The 20,470-nt window shown below is 35.3% G+C and overlaps 1 protein-coding gene across 1 annotated transcript; it reads right to left on the bottom strand.

Moving 5' to 3' along the window:
* Positions 1-196: 196 nt before the first annotated feature.
* Positions 197-17,806, bottom strand: LOC145684185 (putative gustatory receptor 2a). Its single transcript, XM_081756200.1, has 3 exons — positions 17,696-17,806; positions 16,223-16,312; positions 197-706 (listed from the first exon to the last, which is right to left on the bottom strand). The coding sequence occupies exons 2-3, from the start codon at positions 16,304-16,306 to the stop codon at positions 551-553; spliced, it is 240 nt and encodes a 79-aa protein (XP_081612326.1). The 5' UTR covers positions 16,307-16,312; positions 17,696-17,806; the 3' UTR covers positions 197-550.
* Positions 17,807-20,470: the final 2,664 nt, after the last annotated feature.

Raw genomic sequence — 20,470 nt, forward strand, 5'->3', positions numbered from 1 at the left:
TTACAATAATTGTAGACTTTGAATCAGTACTAAAACAAATCAGTACGTGGCAACCTGATCCAGAAAGGTCTTATTCTGACGTGTCAAATGCATAAACCTAATTGTTTTACTCATTTCGTAAAAAGCTGTGTAGGCTCATATAAAAGCAAACTTGAAAAAAAAAATATATATATATATAAAAGAGGATGTAGCAGATATGTTTATAAAGAATTTGAAATAAGAAGCGATTAAAATTGTAGAAATTTATTATACACGTTTATAATGAAAAAAGCTCATAAAATCAAGAGTGTTAAACGAAAGAAGTCTGGTTATTTATTGAAATAACTTTTATGGATACACAACAGATCTAAAACTATCATCTACTCTTTCATTTTATAGATATTCACTGTTATTAGCCGCGAGACTTTTTGATGCATAAACTTCTCATACTAGCTTGATGATATCTCCATTCCAACTCCTGATTCGCTAACCTCAGTATTCTATTGCGTTTTCATAACTCACAGGTGAGCATACTACAAATTTATCAACAACACTGCGACTAGTGATATATTTAATATATGGAAATCGTTGTTGAATCATTGGCATCCGTGACTAAAGAGTCAATTTGCGCAGATGATACATCGCAGAAACATACTCGTCCATTGTTGTTGCTTGTGACTTGAAACTGGATCAGAATAACCAAGTACGTTGTTACGGCACCAGCAACCTGGAAAGTAATATAAATATAGAATTATTTCAAACAAAGTGGGTAAAATAATATAACATTGTAAAAATTATATCAACAATAACGGGACGTTAAACTCAAAATCAACTCAACTCAACTCAGATACGGACGTCGCAGAATACCAAAGAAACAATTTCGTTCGAAGTGAATTACGCGTACCTCCCAGACATTTTTGGTGATTCCTTTGCTTAAGTAAGAATAAAAATTAAACTATAAGTTCTAGGAAGGAAATGTATTATTTCAACATAATTTTCTATAACTCGAAGTTCCTAACACAGAAAGGAACGCGAGTTATTACAACCCCCGTTCTCTTCACGGTTACGTAATTAATAATAGGGACGGTGGTGTGATATTATTGTTTTAAATGTACATGCCCCAACTGAAGATAAGGTTGACGATATAAAAGACAGTTTTCACGAAGAAGTGGAACGGATATTTCACCAACTCACGCGATACCATATGAAAATTATATTAGGGAATTTCAATGCTAAGGTAGGACGAGAGGATATTTTCAAACCGATTATAGGGAACGAAAGTCTGCATAAGGAAAGTAATGACAACGGTGCTAGACTAGTGTACTTTGCAATGTCCAAAAACCTAATCGTGAAGAGTACAAAATTCCCACATCGCGAAGTTCATAAATACACTTGGACATCACTAGACGGAAAAACACATAATCAAATTGATCACGTTTTAGTAGATAGAAGAAGACAATCTAGCATAATTGATGTCCGGTTGTTTAGAGGGGCTGATTGTGACACTGATCACTACCTGGTAGCAGCGATAATACGAGAGAGATTATCGTTGAATAAAGGTAATATTCATTGTCCGAAAACGGAGAGATTTAATTTAAAGAAATTAGAAGAGAGCCAGGTAAGAGAGGAATACCAGATTGAAGTTTCAAATAGATTCAAGGTTTTAGAAGATTCGGAGTGCACTAGTGTTCAGGATACTTGGATTGAAATTAGAGATAGCATTAAAATTTCAGCAAAAGAAAAATTGGGACACGCGGAAATACGTAGGAACAAACCATGGTTCGACCAGGAATGCATTAAACTAGCAGAGAAGAGAAAACAGGCAAAATTACGCTGGCTACAAATCCGAATGAAATAACTACACAAAATTTCGCAGATATCAGGCGGGAAACTTCCAAAACTTTTAGAACAAAGAAACGCGATTTTTTGAAAGTTAAAATTAAGGATCTTGAAGATAATAGTAAAAATAAAAATATTGCGGACCTGTAGAAGCGGATCAGCGAATTTAAGAAAGGCTATGAACCTCGTGCTTATATATTAAAGAAATCTGACGGTACAGTTCTCACTGATACGGATAGCATCTTAAATAGATGGAAAGATTTCTTTGACGATTTGCTGAACACGCAGCCAAAAACTAATGTGCATGGAGAAAGGGAGATACACACCGCAGAACCGTGTATTCCAGAACCCAATCGAATAGAGGTAGAAACCGCTATAAAGAAATTAAAGAAACACAAATCTCCGGGTGTAGATGAAATTCCTACTGCGTTAATTTTAGCTGGTGGCGAAAAATTGTGGAACAAGATACACAAACTCATTCTCCTTATCTGGAACAGGGAAGAATTGTTAGAAGAAGTGGAAAGAATCAATCATTGTTCCAATTCATAAGAAAGGCGACAAATCTGACTGTAATAATTATCGAGGCATTTCTCTTCTGTCAACATCATATAAAATCCTTTCAAATATTCTATTAGCAAGATTGACCCCCTATGCAGATGAAATTATTGGAGATTATCACTCCCGATTTAGACAAAATCGATCAACTATCGACCAAATATTTACCATTCGCCAAATACTCGAAAAAAAAATGGGAATACAATACCTCAGTACATCAACTATTTATTGATTTTAGAAAGGCGTACGACTCGGTTAGGAGAGAAACATTATACATCGTTCTTACAGAACCTGGAATACCGAGAAAGCTAATTAGATTAATTAAGATATGTTTAAATGAATCCCAAAGTTAAGTCCGGGTAGGAAAATTTCTGTCTACGAGCTTTTTCGTCGAAAATGGCCTGAAACAAGGAGATGCGTTGTCGCCATTATTATTTAACTTTGTTCTGGAATACGCTATAAGGAAAATCAAAGATAGCAACCAAGGCCTAGAGTTGAACGGCATTCACCAGGTTATGGCATATGCTGATGATGTAAATTTAATAGGGGATGATAGGAGAACAATAGAAACAAATGCAGAGATCTTATTAAACGCTTGCAGGGACATCGGTTTAGAAGTAAATGCAGGGAAAACTAAATACATGGAAGTGCGTCGGGACCGTAATACGGCAAATTGTGGATGCGTTAAAATATTAAATAATACTTTTGATAAAGTGCATACGCTAGGTTCAATATTAACAGACGAAAATCATATTCACGAAGAAATTAAATGTCGACTCAAAGCAGGGAATTCGTGTTACTATTCGGTTCAAAATCTCTTGTCGTCGCGAATTCTGTCGAGGTATTTGGAACTTAAAATATACAAAACGATAATTATACCTGTTGTTCTGTATGGTTGCGAAACATGGTCGCTTACTCCGAGGGAAGAACATAGACTGAAAGTATTTGAGAACAAGATCCTTAGACGAATATTCGGACCCAAGAGGAACGGGAATGGGGAATGGCGGAAACTTCATAACGAGAAACTACATAATTTATACGGTTTACCCAACATTGTTAGGCTCGTCAAGTCTAGGAGGCTTAGGTGGGCAGGTCATGTAGCTAGAATGGAAGAAAATAGAAACGCTTTCAAAGTCTTGACTGGAAGACCAATCGGGAAACGACCATTAGGAAGACCTAGGAGCAGATGGAAGGACAATATTAAGATGGATCTCGCAGAAATAGGAATACAAAGTAGAAATTGGATCCAATTGGCTAAGGATAGAAGTCAGTGGAGAGCTTTTGTGAACGCGGCATTGAACCTCCGGTTCCATATGCCATAGAGTTAGTTAGTTAATTTACGGTAAATTATTCACCGATCCTTACCGATCAAAAAATAGTATGGTATCTCTCCCGCGTTAGGAATGACCAAATGCACAGCTTCTTCTTCTGTAGTTTTTGGTTAAGTATAATAAAAACCTGGTGCAAAATATTTATGGAGAAAAAGCAAAAAAAAAAAAAAAAAAAGATAAAAAACAGTTTGTAGTTTTCCGGACGGAAACCATAATTTTCTGTTTTTTTTTTCAGCTTCAAAATCACTAGGTGCATCACTATATTTTTGGCTTAGTACATTGTAGCTGCCCCCACCCTAGAAACGATGGACACCTCCTAGATAAATCTGATGGCTACATCCCTGAATGTGGACAGCATAACTGAAACAATTTGAATGCCACCTGGACTTCTACGTAAGATAATAAGATCCATATGTTTAGAAAATGCTACAGCAGTAGAAATAATTATACATGTAATATTTGAAATATTACAGGGACCGAACAAAACAAATCTTGAGGGATGGCTTAGTTCTGGGTGTAGGCATTTCCACATATATACAAACGAACAAACACACACACACACACACACACATACACACACACACACACACACACATATATATATATATATATATATATATATATATATATATATATATATATATATATATATATATATATATATATATATATATATATATATATATATATATATATCCGAAATGGTGAAAAAACTCTTATAAATAGTATACGCTGTAAGATATAACCAAAGTAATAATGTGAGGTATAAGGATAGGCAAAAAAACTCCAGGATACATCACATTGTCGTCTACTGTCTTGAATTTATGCAACTGTGAAAATTTTAAAGAATTGGGTTTGATGTGACATTTTAATAGCATCCAAGCATTAGGAAACTGCTAACTGAGTTACTCACGGTCGCAGGTAACGTAATGGGGTGAGGCATTATTGCGTCTGAAAAACTTATGGAATGGCCGATCTTACAACACCAATGGTGGAAAGATGCCATCTTCAAAGATGTGCCAAGAGTCCATCGCCGTTAGTGTTCCGTCAATAAAGAATGGACTGACAGCGTAAGTCTCTCACACGGTACCTGACACTTTCCCGGTAACACCTGTGAATCCGTCAAACCAATGCTGTTTACTATCCAACCAGTTCTGATTCATAACTTCATCTGGCACGTAAAAGTTACCTGATCAGTCAACGTTATGTCAGAGACGAATGTTGGATTTTGTTGTAGCTGTTCTATAGCCGACTGAGCAAATTCCAGACAACGATCTTGATCGTCTGTAAAGTGTTGTTGAAGTTGCAGTTTAAATGGTAGAGCGTATTCGCTGGTAGAATGCGCATGATTGCATGCGACTAACACCATTTTCAAGGCTACACTATGAGTGTTTCTCTCTTGACTTTTGCTGGATCAAGCCAACTCTTTAACAGTTGCTGTCTCGTCTATCGCCTCACGTGCACTACAAATTTGGGTCGATCTCCACATATTAGGTTTCTTGGAATTTCTTCAACATCTTGAACACAATACCATTCCTAATGGGAGTTTTTTCCAGGATGACGGCGGTTAAAATCGTCTGCAAATACCCTGATGCTCTGTTTTTCGGAGATAGTACGATCTCAATTCGTTCTGCTTGTGTGAAGTCCTTTGCAAGTAAGTCACCTGAAATGACACAAAGAAAGAAACAATAATGGCTTCATAAGAGAGCTAGAGCAGAAAATAATAATCACATTCAATTTCAACAAAAAATTGCTATTAAAATGACGTATCAAATGGTATTGTTTTCATTTAAGACAATTCCGTAAAATGTAAGATAATGGTCGACATTATTGTGATATGTCCTCGAACATTTTATCCATCTCTACTCCCATCTGAAGTTTAACTTTGATTATATTTTGCAGCGTTTACCATTTATTAGGGTGTTTCCACACTTTCAGAAAACTATCAACTTGGAATATTAACTTTCAAGTTCGTGACTCTTTTTCAAAATTTATTATTTATTAACAGACAAGTCTAGTTGCATTATTCTTTGAAACAAGAAACATACAGTGATGTGCAAAACGTAGAGATATATAGATAGATAGATATAATTACATCAAATATTACATACCACAAGCGGTGATGATATTTAATGAGAAACAAGCAAAAAAGACTAATACTCACCGCAAAAATAGCAGAGGTTTCTACATGCAAGGAGCAGGGTTGGAAAAAATACCGTTTTTTCAAAAAGAACAAAACATGTGTTTAAACATGAAAAAGGTGTTCAAAATGTTTTAAACATGTTTTAAAACACACACAGAAAAAAACATGTTTTAAACATTTTGAACAGTTTAAAACATGATTTTAAACAGGGGCGTCATTTAGGGAGGGCAGGAGGGGGCAATTGCCCCCCCCCCCCAAGAGTTTGAGTAATACATATACTTTAATCGATTGACTACTAATATACTAGTACAAAACGTGAAAGTCTTCTTATGTCGGCGATGCTCTTGCCCCCCTCAAGCGAAGTCTGAAATGACGCCCCTGATTTTAAACTGTGCAATAACGTATTTATTCTCCTTTAGCCTAACCGGCATAATCGTGGGACGTAAAACTCAAACTCAAAACATATTTATTAAGACTATTTTGCTCTTGTAACCGATCTTTTCATTTATTTTATCCTGGTTAAGATTTCACTGTGTTGGGTACAGAAAATTTTAGTATATATTAGTAATTCACAACTTATTTCATATCATGACCCCCTTTTATTACACCCTTTTGCCAGTGACTCTCATAAGTACTTTCTTGGTTGTAATAAGCTTTTTAGATAGATTTTAAATCTACCTACTATGGATATTTCATACAGTCTATCAATATAGCTCCCCATCCTTGTGTGTTGAGAAGCGGTTGAGGGAGAAAGATGAAACTTGGAAGTAGTCTGACATATCAGATGGTGTTATCAAGCATCATGGCGGACATCTTTGATTGGTATTCGAAATTTTAAATGCAAAGGGAATCAAGTTACATGTTTTAAGACTAGAATTTTACCAGAAGTACGGTTGTGCGGTTATTTCAGCCCTAAAGCAAGTCATTTCGGAGTTACCGCTTCTGAAAGTCATGCCTTTAGGGGTAAGCTTACGTTTTGTGGAAGCGGGTGAGATTTTGTTGCAAAATTTGATTACCATTTCAGAACACTGATGCTAATAAAATTATTTTAAAATAATAAAAAAATGAATGAAATGAAATCTTTGAGTTTTACGTCCCTAAAATAATAAATTTTCGAAAAGTAATGTTTGAATCACACTTCATATTGTGCTAACTTAAGAATATTTTCTGCAAGCCTATGTAATTGGTTGTTTTTTGAGTCAATAATTTATTGAAGAAAAGAAATATTTGGAGCATTCAGAGCACAATAGATCCAAATCGATTTTCAATAAAGTTCAGTTTAGCTCAGCAAATGAATTCTGTTTCAAAACGTAATATCTTCGCAGTCAAGAGTTAAAAATAATAATAATAATAATAATAATAATAATAATAATAATAATAATAATAATAATAATAATAATAATAATAATAATCAAAACCATGGGGTAGTTTCATATGACAGCCGCTAGACACAGGCGCCAGTGGAACAGGAGGGCAACCGCCACATCTCCACCCTGAATTTTAGATTTTGGGTGCAGTAAGGCAGTTTTAAATTTTTTTGATAAGCAAAGAACATACAGATAATTAAAATTGGAGAATTGCTTAGGTCTAATTTCCAGAGTTTTAAGCGGGCCCGAAACTCGAAAGTAGAGCCACCTTTGATATATCCTTGGACCAAAAAATATACAAGAGAGCAATATAGGCCTACAGCTCCTTACGGCCAATGGAAATCGATTATAACTGATCAAAATCCGTATTCATTCGGTGTAAGGACTTCAATTTTTTTTATGTTTGACTTTGCTCAGCAAAAGGTTTCTAAATCTGTATTACTGCCTCCAAAATCTGAAATTCAAGGTAGGGGGCGGATGACCTCTAAACGAACGCCCTTATCTAGCGGTAATCATATAAAATTCTAGATTGCATCTTGTCATGTAGTTTTTCTTTCTTTCATCTCGGATTCGTAGTTGTGAAAATATTACGTTTTCCGTCGGTGTATTCTTTTGGAATACCCTGCATTTATTTAATATAATTATGCATAATTAACTATAGCATTCGGAGCTTCGCTTGTTAAGCATTCCCACGCTGTAGCGTACACAATACCATGTTAATATCCAGTGGCGTAGCACACTTTTGCGGGCCCCCCCGCAAAGTATAGAGAAGGGGCCCTAGTTATAAAGCCCATAGAAGTAAGGTTGAGGTTCTACTTCTTTAAATCTTTATTCATCGCAAGACTTCGGGGCCCCCTATACCTCGGGGCCCCCCCCGCACTGCGGGGGTTGCGGGGGCAGCTGCTACGCCACTGTTAATATCCTATATTTATGAGCAATGAGGGGGAAATTAACCATCCTCAACCACAATTAATGCCCTTGTCTACCGGTTGTCCTATGAAACTCTAGTCCACACGCTTTCACGTAGTTTTTGTTTAATTTATCACGTACCCTTGGCTACAAAGATACTACGTTTGCTGAACAAAAGTGAACCTTTCTGAAAATGGACTTGGATCCCTTGTGCTTTGAATGCTCCATATCTAAAAATAGGAGCCAAATTTTCCCTGCAACCCAAGTTTGTTCGAAACGCATAAAATTAGCTTGTCCAGTTTGATTGATTACAGTCTTGTATCAGTAACAAGACTATATGTGGCAGGGCTTTTTGTTTAAAGTGGGATCCGAACCACTAATTTTGAAATTTTACGTCGGATCGCAGTCAAAATCTATACAAAAAATTCTGACGTCTCTTGCCTCTTCCCTTAAAATTTAATGTTAAAAGTCCGAAAATTGCGAACTCAGCATAGTGCATACATACAGACAGACGAACAAATTAAAATCAAATTGGCCCAGACACTGATGTTCGGCACTTATGTTACAATAAGTATGACGCTTTAATAGTTACGCGGAGGACTGCCATACTTGAGCTTTCTCGCCTCGTCCCTTCATACAAGCTATGCCAAGGTGTAAAGTTTTGAAGAAAATTTAGAACTAAGGTGGGGAAGAGAGACGAAATAATATAATGAAAAACATATTGTTGATATTAATTCTTAACTGAAGTTCCCAGTTGCATGTCAACCACATCACTGACGTTCGAATCATCAGAAGCACTTTTCTGATCAACACTTTTACCATTTGTTTGGGTTTCTAGTTTTTCACAGCATTGCATTTTTCATAATAATTCTTCATTCTTTACCTAAACCAACATTTCATTCTTACACCTTTTGCAACGAGCTCGTATAGTCGTTTTCTTATCTGATGGAGTTTGAGTTACTTTATAAATTTGCTCCAAGTGATGCCCTTTTTTCTTCAGGTAAAACTCCTGTTAAACGATTGCAAGTTGTACGGAGGCCGAGAACCAACATGTATTGTATCAAGGAATGCCTGCGATATTTTAATTTTAGAACCGAAATTTAGCAAATATTGTTTTCTAAGTACAACACAAAAATTTGTTTCCATGATAATTATTTTATTTATTTTTTAATACCAGTTCTACAAGTAGTCCAACCTTCGAATACGACACTTTCTCGCAAGTTTACTGAGAAGCATTTAAACAATACAATATACTTAAAAATAAGGAGAAAAAAGGGACAAAATAAATTGTAGATCACCACATTGGCCTGCTGTAGCCAAGAGAAATCTAAACATTCACATGGAAAGAAGGTAGTCTTCTGAATGGGGAGCACTTTTTCACAATTTTATTTCTTTTAAAAAATTTGTTTCAAAAATAAAATTAAATAAAAATAAACATATGTTTAAAACAAGTCTTGAAAATACATGTGTTTAAAAGAAAATGTTTAAAACGTATACAAAATTTGTTTTAAACAAAATCAGTTGTTTAAAACAAGTTTTAATCATTTGTTTTAAACATTTTGCTTTAGACAAAACAACCCTGGTAAGGAGTAGCGCTTTCGGAAGAACTTCCATCATCTGCTAGCTTAAAATTCAAAAAGGATTTAAAACACGAAAGAGAATGTGGAAAAGAAAACAAAATGTTAAAAGGATTAAGATATGCAAAACACAAATCTTGTCAAAGATTAAAGACATTGAAATGGGCACTCACTGTACATTGTATATCTTAATCCTTTTAACCATTTTTTTTTTTACCTTCGTGTTTTAATCCTTTATGAATTTTAAGCCACCTGATGATGGAAGAAGGTTCTTCTAAAAGCGTTACTTCTTACATGTAGAGAATACTGTTATTTTTTGAAGTGAGTATTAGCCTTGTTTGCTTATATGTAATTAAACATCAACTATTGCTTAGTGGATGGAAGTAAACGAGAACCTTGCACCTTGTTGCCAGATGTCTCTCTTTCACATGCATACAGGTAGTGAAACATCGTTCAGCGTGACTGTATCGCTAAGAGGATCTGTTTTACCAACAAATAGAGGTTGAACAAAAGTTACGAAACAGTGTGTCAGTCAGAGATATGTTTGTAAGGTGTGTTGTAGTGGAGCTACTCAGAAAACATTTAGGTGACTTCACACAGGGAAGAGTTATCTGAGAACTGGAAGAAGCACAAACTGTGAGGAGTGTGGCCCAGGAATTTAAGATTGTCCAGAGCACTGTTTCACGTGCGTGAGACTTCGGATCGATATGCACTAAAAAACGGCAAAATATGCATGCAAATATGCGCTAAAAATCATGAAAATATGCACTGAAAACATGCAAATATGCACTAAAAAGGATAAATATGCACCAATCAAAAGCTAAAGTTGAACGAGAAATTTTATTATCTTTAGAGAAAAAAGTTGTATTACTTGAACTACATATAGGCCTACTTGGTGTACAATTATGATGCATTCATACTACAATAGACAACTATATAGTTTTCGGTATTTTCAGGCAAAAGCTTGCATTTGTCAGTCAAAACATTACTGTACATCGAAAATGTTCCTTCCGTGTCACAGATAGTTAAGGAACAGCACTTCAAAGAAGCAATGTTAGTTGCTGATAAATCTGTAATTCGTGCGTCGTTGTTCCCAGAAACACTTCATTTGCATTAGACAAGAATTTTATGCGTCTATTGACTGCTTTTTGAAAAAAAAAAATGTTTGTCCGATTGGTCTTGGCCAGGGATGTACGCAAGGAGTGGGTCCTGGGGGTCCAGACTCCCCCCGAAATCCGAACTTTTTTGTAAATTTAGTCTAATTTTAGGGGCAATTTTACAATTTTTAATATAATTTAGCCTGAAATTGTGTTTGGACCGCCCGAAAAGCTTTGGACCCCTCTTGAAATAAATTCCTGCGTACGTCCCTGGTCTTGACGGAGCCTGTTTCATTACTGAATCAAACAGCTCAAATGCACTACAAAGTCCTAATCATCGGTCTTCTCATCTCGTTATGATCTTTGAAATTGAACTGAAATGAGTATTGATAAACGCCAGTTCGCTTTTAATGTTTAAACCTACATTAAAAAAACAAAACCAAAAAAACTACATTGAACAAAAAAAGCCTACATACATTTTCCAAGACCAAGACAAAAAGTAAATACTATGCCATTTTCAGCGCTCTTCCCTCTACTTTTGACTCCCTTTGATCTATTGTATATATTATGCTCTTTGTTCCATGTCTAGACCAGCTAGAGAAATAGTTATTGGTTTGGAAATTACTATATAAATTGCACTTAATTCAAAAAGTTGCACGGTATTTAGGGCCTTATATGGCGGTAAACTATAGGTTAAATGTGTAGGGTAACAAGTAAACGAAGACCTTTACAGACAACGTAGTTCATATACCTAACCTCTCACAGAATGTCTAAAATTTTTTTAAAAGCTATATTCCGGAACTTGAAAATTTCCGTTAAAAAGCATATTTTAACATCCGTTGTTCGCAATACAGGTTCCGACTAATCAAGAGAATTTAACACTCTTTTTTTAAAAAAAACTTTAAATTCATGGGACCGTGAAATATTTCCATTTAGTAAGGGGCCTTTTTACTGTATTAAAAGCCTATATTCAAAATCTTATGTTCTTGTTAAAAAAAATAAAATAAATCCACTTCAAATTACTTTTTGTATCCAATTATGTGTTAATCCTGGAATATTTTCTTCTAGCGTAATATTGTCCGTTTAAAACAGTAAGAATTTACAATGTATAATATTGATACTTTAAATGAAATAAACTGATTTGTGCGAGACATGAAGCATGAATGGGAAGAAGGTAAAGTTATCGAAAACATAACAGAAGACTTAGTAGGAAAGTTACGTTTCGAGAGACAGGTGCATATCAAAGCAACACAAGCTTGTATTTAAATAATCTCAAGCTCCTTAAAGGAAAACTCGGAAACTTATCTCAAAAAGTAACTGCTGGGACAAGTTTTAGACTTTGTAAAGCAAATATTTTAATTAATTGTAGAGCATATTTTTAAAAGGGTTGTTCATTCCTTCCCGAAACACATTTTTAAAGAGTTTCTTTGTGATGATCTCTGTCGAGTATACAAACAAACAAACAAAAAGACACAACTGGGTTGTTTCATACTTGTAGAACTCCTTACCAGACTTGAAACTGCTATATAAGAAGGCCAAAAAATAGGGCTCTGCTGAAGTGTAAGCTTTTGCTGTCGAACAAAATGGAAATGTCCTCTTCTGAAAACAAGCATACTTAGTTTGAAAATATTACTTGTTTAGCACACACTTTGCAAAATATATTTTTTTCCTTAAATTGTTAACGTCTGTCGACCTCAATCCATTGTTTCAGAGGGTTCATTAGTTGTAGTTCTACACGTTCAAATTTCAATTTTAACTAGCTCAGAATTTTGCCTATTTAAAAAAATGTTGTACCATTTAAATAAACGACGGAAGGCCATTTCAAAATTTGGGCCACTTCGATCACCTGTCGTACGAATCTCCAAATTCAAATTTTAACTAGCTCAGAATTTTGTCCGGTTTTTGTACATTGGTGAACCACGAAGAAAAGTTTCTACAATTGAAATAAACGAGAGAGGGTCATTTGAAATTTTGGCCACATCGGTCAACTGTAGTGCGACATCTTCAAATTCGAATTTTAACAAGCTTAGAATTTTGTCCAATTTTTAATTTTCTTGAACCACCAACAAAAAGATATATATCATCCAAATGAAGGAGGGAGGTTCATTTCAAAATTTGGCCACTTCGATCACCTGTAGTGAGACATCTTTAAACTCGAATTTTAATTAGCGTAGAATTTTGTTGAATATTTGAACATTTTTACCACCAGGAAAAATTTTTGTACCATTCAAATAAATCAGGGACGGACATTTAAAAATTTGACCAGTTCGTTCACCTGTAGTGAGACATTTCAAATTTGAATTTTAACTAGCTTGATGGTACAAAACTAAAAAAAAAACAGTGAAAATTCTAAGCTAGTTAGAATTAGAATTTAAAGATGTTACACTACTGGTGAACCAAGTAGCCAAAAAATTTTGAAATGACCCTCCTTTCTTAATTTGAGCGTTCAAAATTTTTTTCTTCGTGGTACAAAAATGTACAAAAATTGACAAAATCCTAAGCTAATTAAAATTTTAATTTGAAAATACACTACAGATGGTCGAAGTAGCCAAATTTTGAAATGATCTTCCTCGTTTATTTGGATAGTACAAAATGTTTTGTTTGTGGTACAAGGATTGGACAAAATTCTAAGCTTGTTAAAACGCTAATTTGAGCATGTCACACTGATCGATGTGGCCAAAATTTCAAATGGCCCTCCGTCGTTTATTTCAATTTTACACATTTTTTCTTGGTGGTACAAAAAGGAACTAAAATCACAAAATTATGAACTGTTTAAAATTGAGATTTTGAACATGTCGAACTACAGGTGATTGAAATGGCCAAATCTTGAAGTAGGCCTCCCTCGTTTATTTGAATGGTACAAAAAGTTTTCTTGGGTGGACAACAATAGACAAAATTCTGAGGTAGTTAAATTTCAGATTTGAAGATGTCGTACTACAGGTCATCAAAGTGGCCAAATTTTTGAATGGCCCTTACTCGTTTATTTGAATTTCCAAATTTTTTTCTTGAGTGGACAAAAATGAACGAAAATTGGACAAAATTGTGAGCTAGTTAAATTTCGAATATGAAGATGTTGCATTACAGGTCATCAAAGTGGCCAAATTTTTAAATTGCCCTCCCTCGTTTACTTGAATTAAAATCTTGGGTGGTCAAAAATGAACAAAATTTTCTGAGGTAGTTAAATTTCAGATTTGAAGATGTCGCACTACAGGTGATCAAAGTGGCCCAAATTTTGAAATGTTCTCCCTTTGTCAGTTTGAATCGCACAAAATTTGTTCTAGGTTGGACAAAATTCTAAGCTAGTTAAAATTCAATTTGAAGATGTCGCACTACAACTAAATGGACCCTGTGTCAGGTGATAACTTCTAGAAGATTTTTCTTTCGGTATTTTTGTCCTCCCATAGGACCACACAATTTCAAATCCACACACACACAACGGTAGCAACTTTAACTTCCGAGATGGATGACGTGGAAATTTTGTTGTAGGTGATTTGACACCGTTATTTATATCTTCTATATATTAAAAAAAGTGTTAATCATGCATCTTGCCGGGAGGATGAATCACTCACCCCTTAGTTATTCTACTTTTGATCTTGGAAGATATTCGAAACTGACAACAATGAACCATTTCAAGGTCTTGAGTCTACTTACATTAGAAACTTGGAATTCCATTTATAATGAAAGTTATTGTACATTAAAAATTATCAATTTGGTCGTTTCTTTAAATATGCATTTATATGCAATAACGACACAAACATGCACTAACCTCCGAAATATGCAAATATATGCACTATAAAACTCTACTATTTTACTCCAAAACAGCTGCAACGAATTTCTGTTTAAAGAGCATATCAATATCACATCAGGAAAAAAACATGCAAATATGCAAAAATCCGAAGTTTAGTGATAAGTATTCCGAACAAAACAATACTTGCGATGGAGAGGCGATGGTCGACCGTATTCAACTACAATAGAGAACATTGTGAAATAGGCAAGAAGGGACCAACGTCAATAGGTGATACAGTTTCAAATTCGTTTAAAAAAGAACTGTCAGTCACATAACTGCGAGCTCCATAATGGCACATCAACTACATGGAAGTTATCTCTTTCTCGGCCATTAAATTATATTCTGTTGACAGCTGCACATCAGCAATACAGCCACGGGCAGTCCACAAAACACACAGGAGGACCTTCTTCTGGATCAGTGCTGGTTTCGGTTGGTTTCGAACTGGTTCATGGGATGTTAACCAATGCTGACCGCACCGTGAAGCTCCATACAAGACGCACTTCTCATTACATGTCAACACTCTGTCCAGACATGGCTCCTTCCTCAGACGAGACAGCAAAGAAACACAGGTGTCTGCTCGAGTTGACTTCTGGTCCGGAGTCAAATCATGTGGGACCCATCGACCCAACTTGTAGTGCTTCCCAAGTTGATGGAGGTGCTGCCTAATGGTTTCTCCACTCACAGTGAATTGTAGTCACAGTTTCTCACATGTCTGGCCACTGTTCGCATCAATTACTGCCTGAAGATCTTAATTTTGCACATGTGTTTGTCTTACGGCACATGATGCGTCTTGGAGTGTTTCGTCACCATCCTTAAACTTGTCAAACCACCGCTACACTGTCCGCGTAGTCACGACACCTTCATCAAAGGTCTGGCGTATCTTCCGTTCCGCTGCAGCGGCGTTTTGACTCCAGTTTGAACTCGTACAGCATACACGCCCTTATGACCCTCTGTGGAGGTCTCATGTTAACTCTGTCCTTACGCAAGTTAACGGTGTAACTGAACTATCACAACCAGTTAGTATGTTAGATATACCCACACCAACAACTGACGTTCGCCTTATCTCCATTCGCATTCAACTCACGGTGTGAGGGCCAATTGAACACATACCTCCACAAAAAAGCGAAAGAACTTTTTTGGTTACTTTATATTTTATGTTTTTTTCTCTTATGTTTTCGTTTTATGAATACTTGCTGGTTGAGATGGGAGGTGAGATAAAAATAAAATGAAAACTTTAAGTTTAACGTCTCACAATCATTTCCTTTATGATAAGAGAGAGAGATTGAGACAAGCCAATGATGATTTAATAATTGGTGGATTAAGAATGTCGGATGAAACGGGAGTGCTATAGTAAACTGAACGACATAATGTTTACCACAAACTTACCTTACCAGGGATTCCATGCACCAGAGGTAAACACTCTACCACTGGCCCACTGTGCCCCTGGAGGTTAAATGAGTGCCGATGGTGTTCAGAACTCAAATTACGACTTTTCGAGACTCCAGTTTGCACCTGCATCGACGATATTTCCACTGTTCTTGCCTATGTGGTTTAGTGAATTTACAAAGGTAATATGTCGAATTTGTTTCCCGCTGTTCTTTCCTGTGTGGTAGCATCAAAAAATTAATAGTAACTTACCGTGTAAAGTAAAGTGAAATCCAAAGGAAAGAATCCGCACGCTGTAAATTCAATTGTCCGGTACTGCAACTGAGTTGTAAACATGTGCAACTGAAATCAAATACACCCCATTTATAATTATATTGCCTAGTGCAAAATATTTTATCACTAACATCGCTAAGCTGTTTTAGGGATACTTTTCTGTGTTTACAGAGAAAATTTTAACCTTCTACTTAACAAAAAACAGAACTAAATTAATGCAGATTGTGAACCAAAGAGAATTAATATAAAATTGATGATGTTTTGGAAACTGCAACAAAAGATGATATTAACTAGTTGAGGATACCCCAAAAGCATTGCCAGAACGAACTTAAAAAGAATTAATTTTTCTTATTAACTTCTACAGGTTTTATACTAATTGTTCTATGTATTTTATTATTACACTCATTAAACTATTCTTGTAATATATCTATCCATTTATAATTTCTTTGAGTACTAAATTTTTCCCACGTGTTTTGTTTAAAGGTTCTGTTAAAACGTTCTGCCATATGTTGTTTTATGAAAACACATAAGAGTAATTGATTTGGGCCGATTTTAACCTTTGGACCTTTAGAGCCCCCGTAAACCAGTTTGTTGCTAAATGGTACATAGTTAGGACACACAAAGAGAGAGAGAGACACTGGTATTGGTATACGCCTGCAATCGTCGAAGTCCGCAAGTTCCCATGGGAACTGGATTTGTTACCAGAGTCCAATGAAGTTGGTCTTTATTTCAGGCTGTTTACTTGCTATGTGGTATAGTATCAGTAGCATAGCCAGGATATGTGTTTGGGGGGGGGAAGTGCTGTTATAGGTACATATAGAAAAATTACAAACAAAAATATATAAACATAAAAAAAATTACAAACACGGTTATTTCGAAATGTTAGAGGAAAAGATAACTAACTAATTCTATAGCCTATGGAACCCGGAGGTTCAATGCCGCTTTCCCAAAAGCTCTCCACTGACTTCTATCTTGAGCCAACTAGATCCCGTTTCTATTTTGTATTCTTATTTCCGCGAGGTGCATATTAATATTGTCCTCCCACCTGCGCCTACGTCTTTCAAATGGTCGTTTTTCGGTTGGTCTTCCAGTTGAGACGTTGAAACTGTTCCTACTTTCTTCCATCCTGGCTACATGACCTGCCCACCTAAGCCTCCTAGACTTGGTAACCCTAACAATGACGACAAAGGGATAAATCTTTTTTTTTTTAACAAAACTCTAGTTCTCGATGAACAAATAAACAAACAGAAATTCCAGTTGAAACGAATAATTTAAGGTCTTTCAGCGCTACCCTCGTTTCAACTAGGACTCTGCCGTTTCCTTTCAATATAGATAAGTGAATTTAAAGATTAGAGTTGTATGGTCCAACAGCTTTTGTTCAACGACAATACGTAATATACATTCTTATTGATAAAGTTATATTTAAATTATCTGAACTAAAATACGAAATACCTCTTCCTTTATCTCAGGCAGCAGCCTTCGGTTCTGGAGTTTATGTACCAAAACGCCAATCTTGTAAGCCTGAAAAGAAATATTGAAAATCAAATTATTGATATTGTAATGTAGTTTTTCTTTTCTGTATCCTGAAAGGGAGGAAAAGGTAAAAATAAGTTATTCAGATTAGTTTATTATTAGTTTTTGATTCTAAATAGTTTATATTTTCCAGGACTGTGAGGTAGTCGAAAAATATTTGTGGTTAGATGGTTAGGTTGCACGCTTTCGGTTGTGAAGAGCGGGTAGTAGATTCTCATATAATTTAAATCTACATTAAGCTGTCGTTGGTAGGCTCGGTATCAGTGGTCGAAGTGAGACGGTATGCGGTGGTATGCCATACCGCCTCTGGTTTTTCAGTAATGAGGATATACCGTCTCTGGTTTTTCAGTGGTCAAGACATTTAAATAGCCGGTATGTTGAGTCAAAATCATAATGAAACATACCGCCTCTGCTTTTTTTCCACTTCGAACCCTGCTCGGTACTGAAAGGAACACTACACTTCAATGCAACGAACCTTTCTTTCAATGATGCGGAGTCTTGGGGGACCACTCAACTTGCTTCACTCACTCCCGTTCTAAAAGTGAAGATTACTGAGTGATAGTCCAGTTGACAATCTTCAAAATTACAAATGAGTTCTTTCAGAAAAAAGTTTAAAATCTTCCCTCTCTCTCTTCTCATTCAGATGAAACATCTTATGTGGAAAGTAGCTCATACATGCGATCAAAAATTGAAAATCCTATTCTGTTGTCTCGACTGATTGTAATTCTATAAAACCACGAAGAGTATCTCTTTCTGCGTTTGAAATCATAGTCCAATCTCTGCTGTTGACCTTCATATAGTTGGTACCAGTGGCGGCGATTGGACGTTAAAAGTGGAGGTCAAGACATGATATGAATATTTGTATATCAATGTTAGCTTTCCTAGTTGTTTCTAGCACTTTGACGAAAGGTTATGTAACTAATAGGATACTATCTTTTTCAGTTAAAATACGTATATCGTATTTCATATTTTATTAAATAAATTGACAAGAGCAACGCAAGTAGGTACTAGCCCTTTGTACTCTTAAACAACGAAAGTGTAAGAAGAGATTTGATTCCTTGCTCATGAACATCTTAAAATTCAGTCCAGAAAATTGTATGATCAGATTATTTAATAACAAATTTGCAAAACAAATAAATAGAAACGATAATATTAATCATAGTAATGAATACGAGGCTTGTTTCATAGAAGGTATATTGAAACTGGGATTTAATGAATAACTTATATTTTTAATTTCACACATGTCACTAAATGCATGTTATTATTGTTAGAAAATGAAAGACAGTAAATACTACAAGCACATACTACGACATTTAAAGAAATATGCAATTGCAATATTAATTCCTTTGAATTGCAATTAAAACGTAGTTCCTGTAGATTTCTTAACTCCACGGGAAGACATATAACCAATACGTACTCACATGGCACTATTTTTTCAGTGAACCAGTAATACCTACAAAAACTATACATTTCCAAGTAAAACTTATCTTTATATACATTATACAGTCACTTCAAAAAAGTAGAGGCAACTGTCCCCTCTTGCTTCTCTAGCTGGCATATCCTAGTTATTATTCAGTATCAGTCAGTACCTGCATATCTCAAACAGAATGCGTGCTCCAAAAAAAGAGACGTTAATTTTCAAACAAACCAATCAACCAACGTTAATGTTTTATTACACTTTTGGATTTTATGATCTGGAATTCTGACTTTTAGTAGCACTGCTTCCTAATTTAGGGGTTACTACGGTCACCTTCTGCGAACGTGATGTTGGGTTCGACTCCTGATGGGGAACATTGAATGCTTTACTATGGCTTGTGTTGTAACTTAAATTGTATGTCTAGGTATCATATAGTATCCGTCATCAAACAAGACCTCTAAACTCTAATAGAGAACTATGCAGTCCTTTTAGGTGAAAATAAACAATGAGAAACAGATTTTGGAGAAAGAGAATCATATACCAACTATACCCTAAGGAAGATCCGAATTCGCTACGGACAAACAATTAATGCTTCATTGCCTGAGGCGAATTTACCTTGCCGACGCAAATGTATATATGTGTATTATCCCTATTTACAGAAGTCCTTCAGGAGATATTAACATATTTATGATTAGCCTCGAGTCTCTCTTGAACTATCTATTTACAAAAGTTCTTCAGGAGATATTAACATATTTATGAATAACCTCGAGTCTCTCTTGAACTATCTTGGTAAGATATTCAAAAACATTGTTATTTGCGGTGATGTCAATGTAGATTGGTTAATAACTTCGACAAAGAAGTCAAACCTTCGGACTTTATTTAACCTTTTTAATTTGAAAGCTATTATAAATGTTCCAACCAAATGCGATAAGAGCGCACTCGATCAACTTATTATTAGTAAATCTGGAAACCAATATATTTTTAATGTAGGTAATTTAGGTTTTTCTAATCATGACGCCATCTATTTTTCCCTAAAGGTTGAATGAAATTGTATTGAACGTCCTGCACATACGACTCTAACAGCTAGATCCTTTTCCATTGAAAACGTAAATTATTTTCGTTACTTGCTTTCATCTGAAACATGGGAATCTCTGTACGATCAAATTCTCCTCAACAAAAATTTAACATATTTTTTTTATACATTTCAGTATTATTTTTACATGGCATCTCCGCGAAAAACTTTCAAAAAAAGTAATATGTTAAACAAGAAACGGATA

The sequence above is a fragment of the Thermobia domestica genome, chromosome 4, assembly GCF_964235325.1.
Source record: "Thermobia domestica chromosome 4, izTheDome1.hap1.1, whole genome shotgun sequence".
Lineage (NCBI taxonomy): Eukaryota > Metazoa > Arthropoda > Insecta > Zygentoma > Lepismatidae > Thermobia > Thermobia domestica.

Excerpts from the sequence above, each read along its gene's own strand:
- LOC145684185 (XM_081756200.1), bottom strand. The coding sequence starts at position 16,306 with ATGTTTACAACTCAGTTGCAGTACCGGACAATTGAATTTACAGCGTGC. Across the intron at positions 707-16,222 it reads ATTTCACTTTACTTTACACG|GTTGCTGGTGCCGTAACAAC; the intron begins GTAAGTTACTAT and ends ATTACTTTCCAG.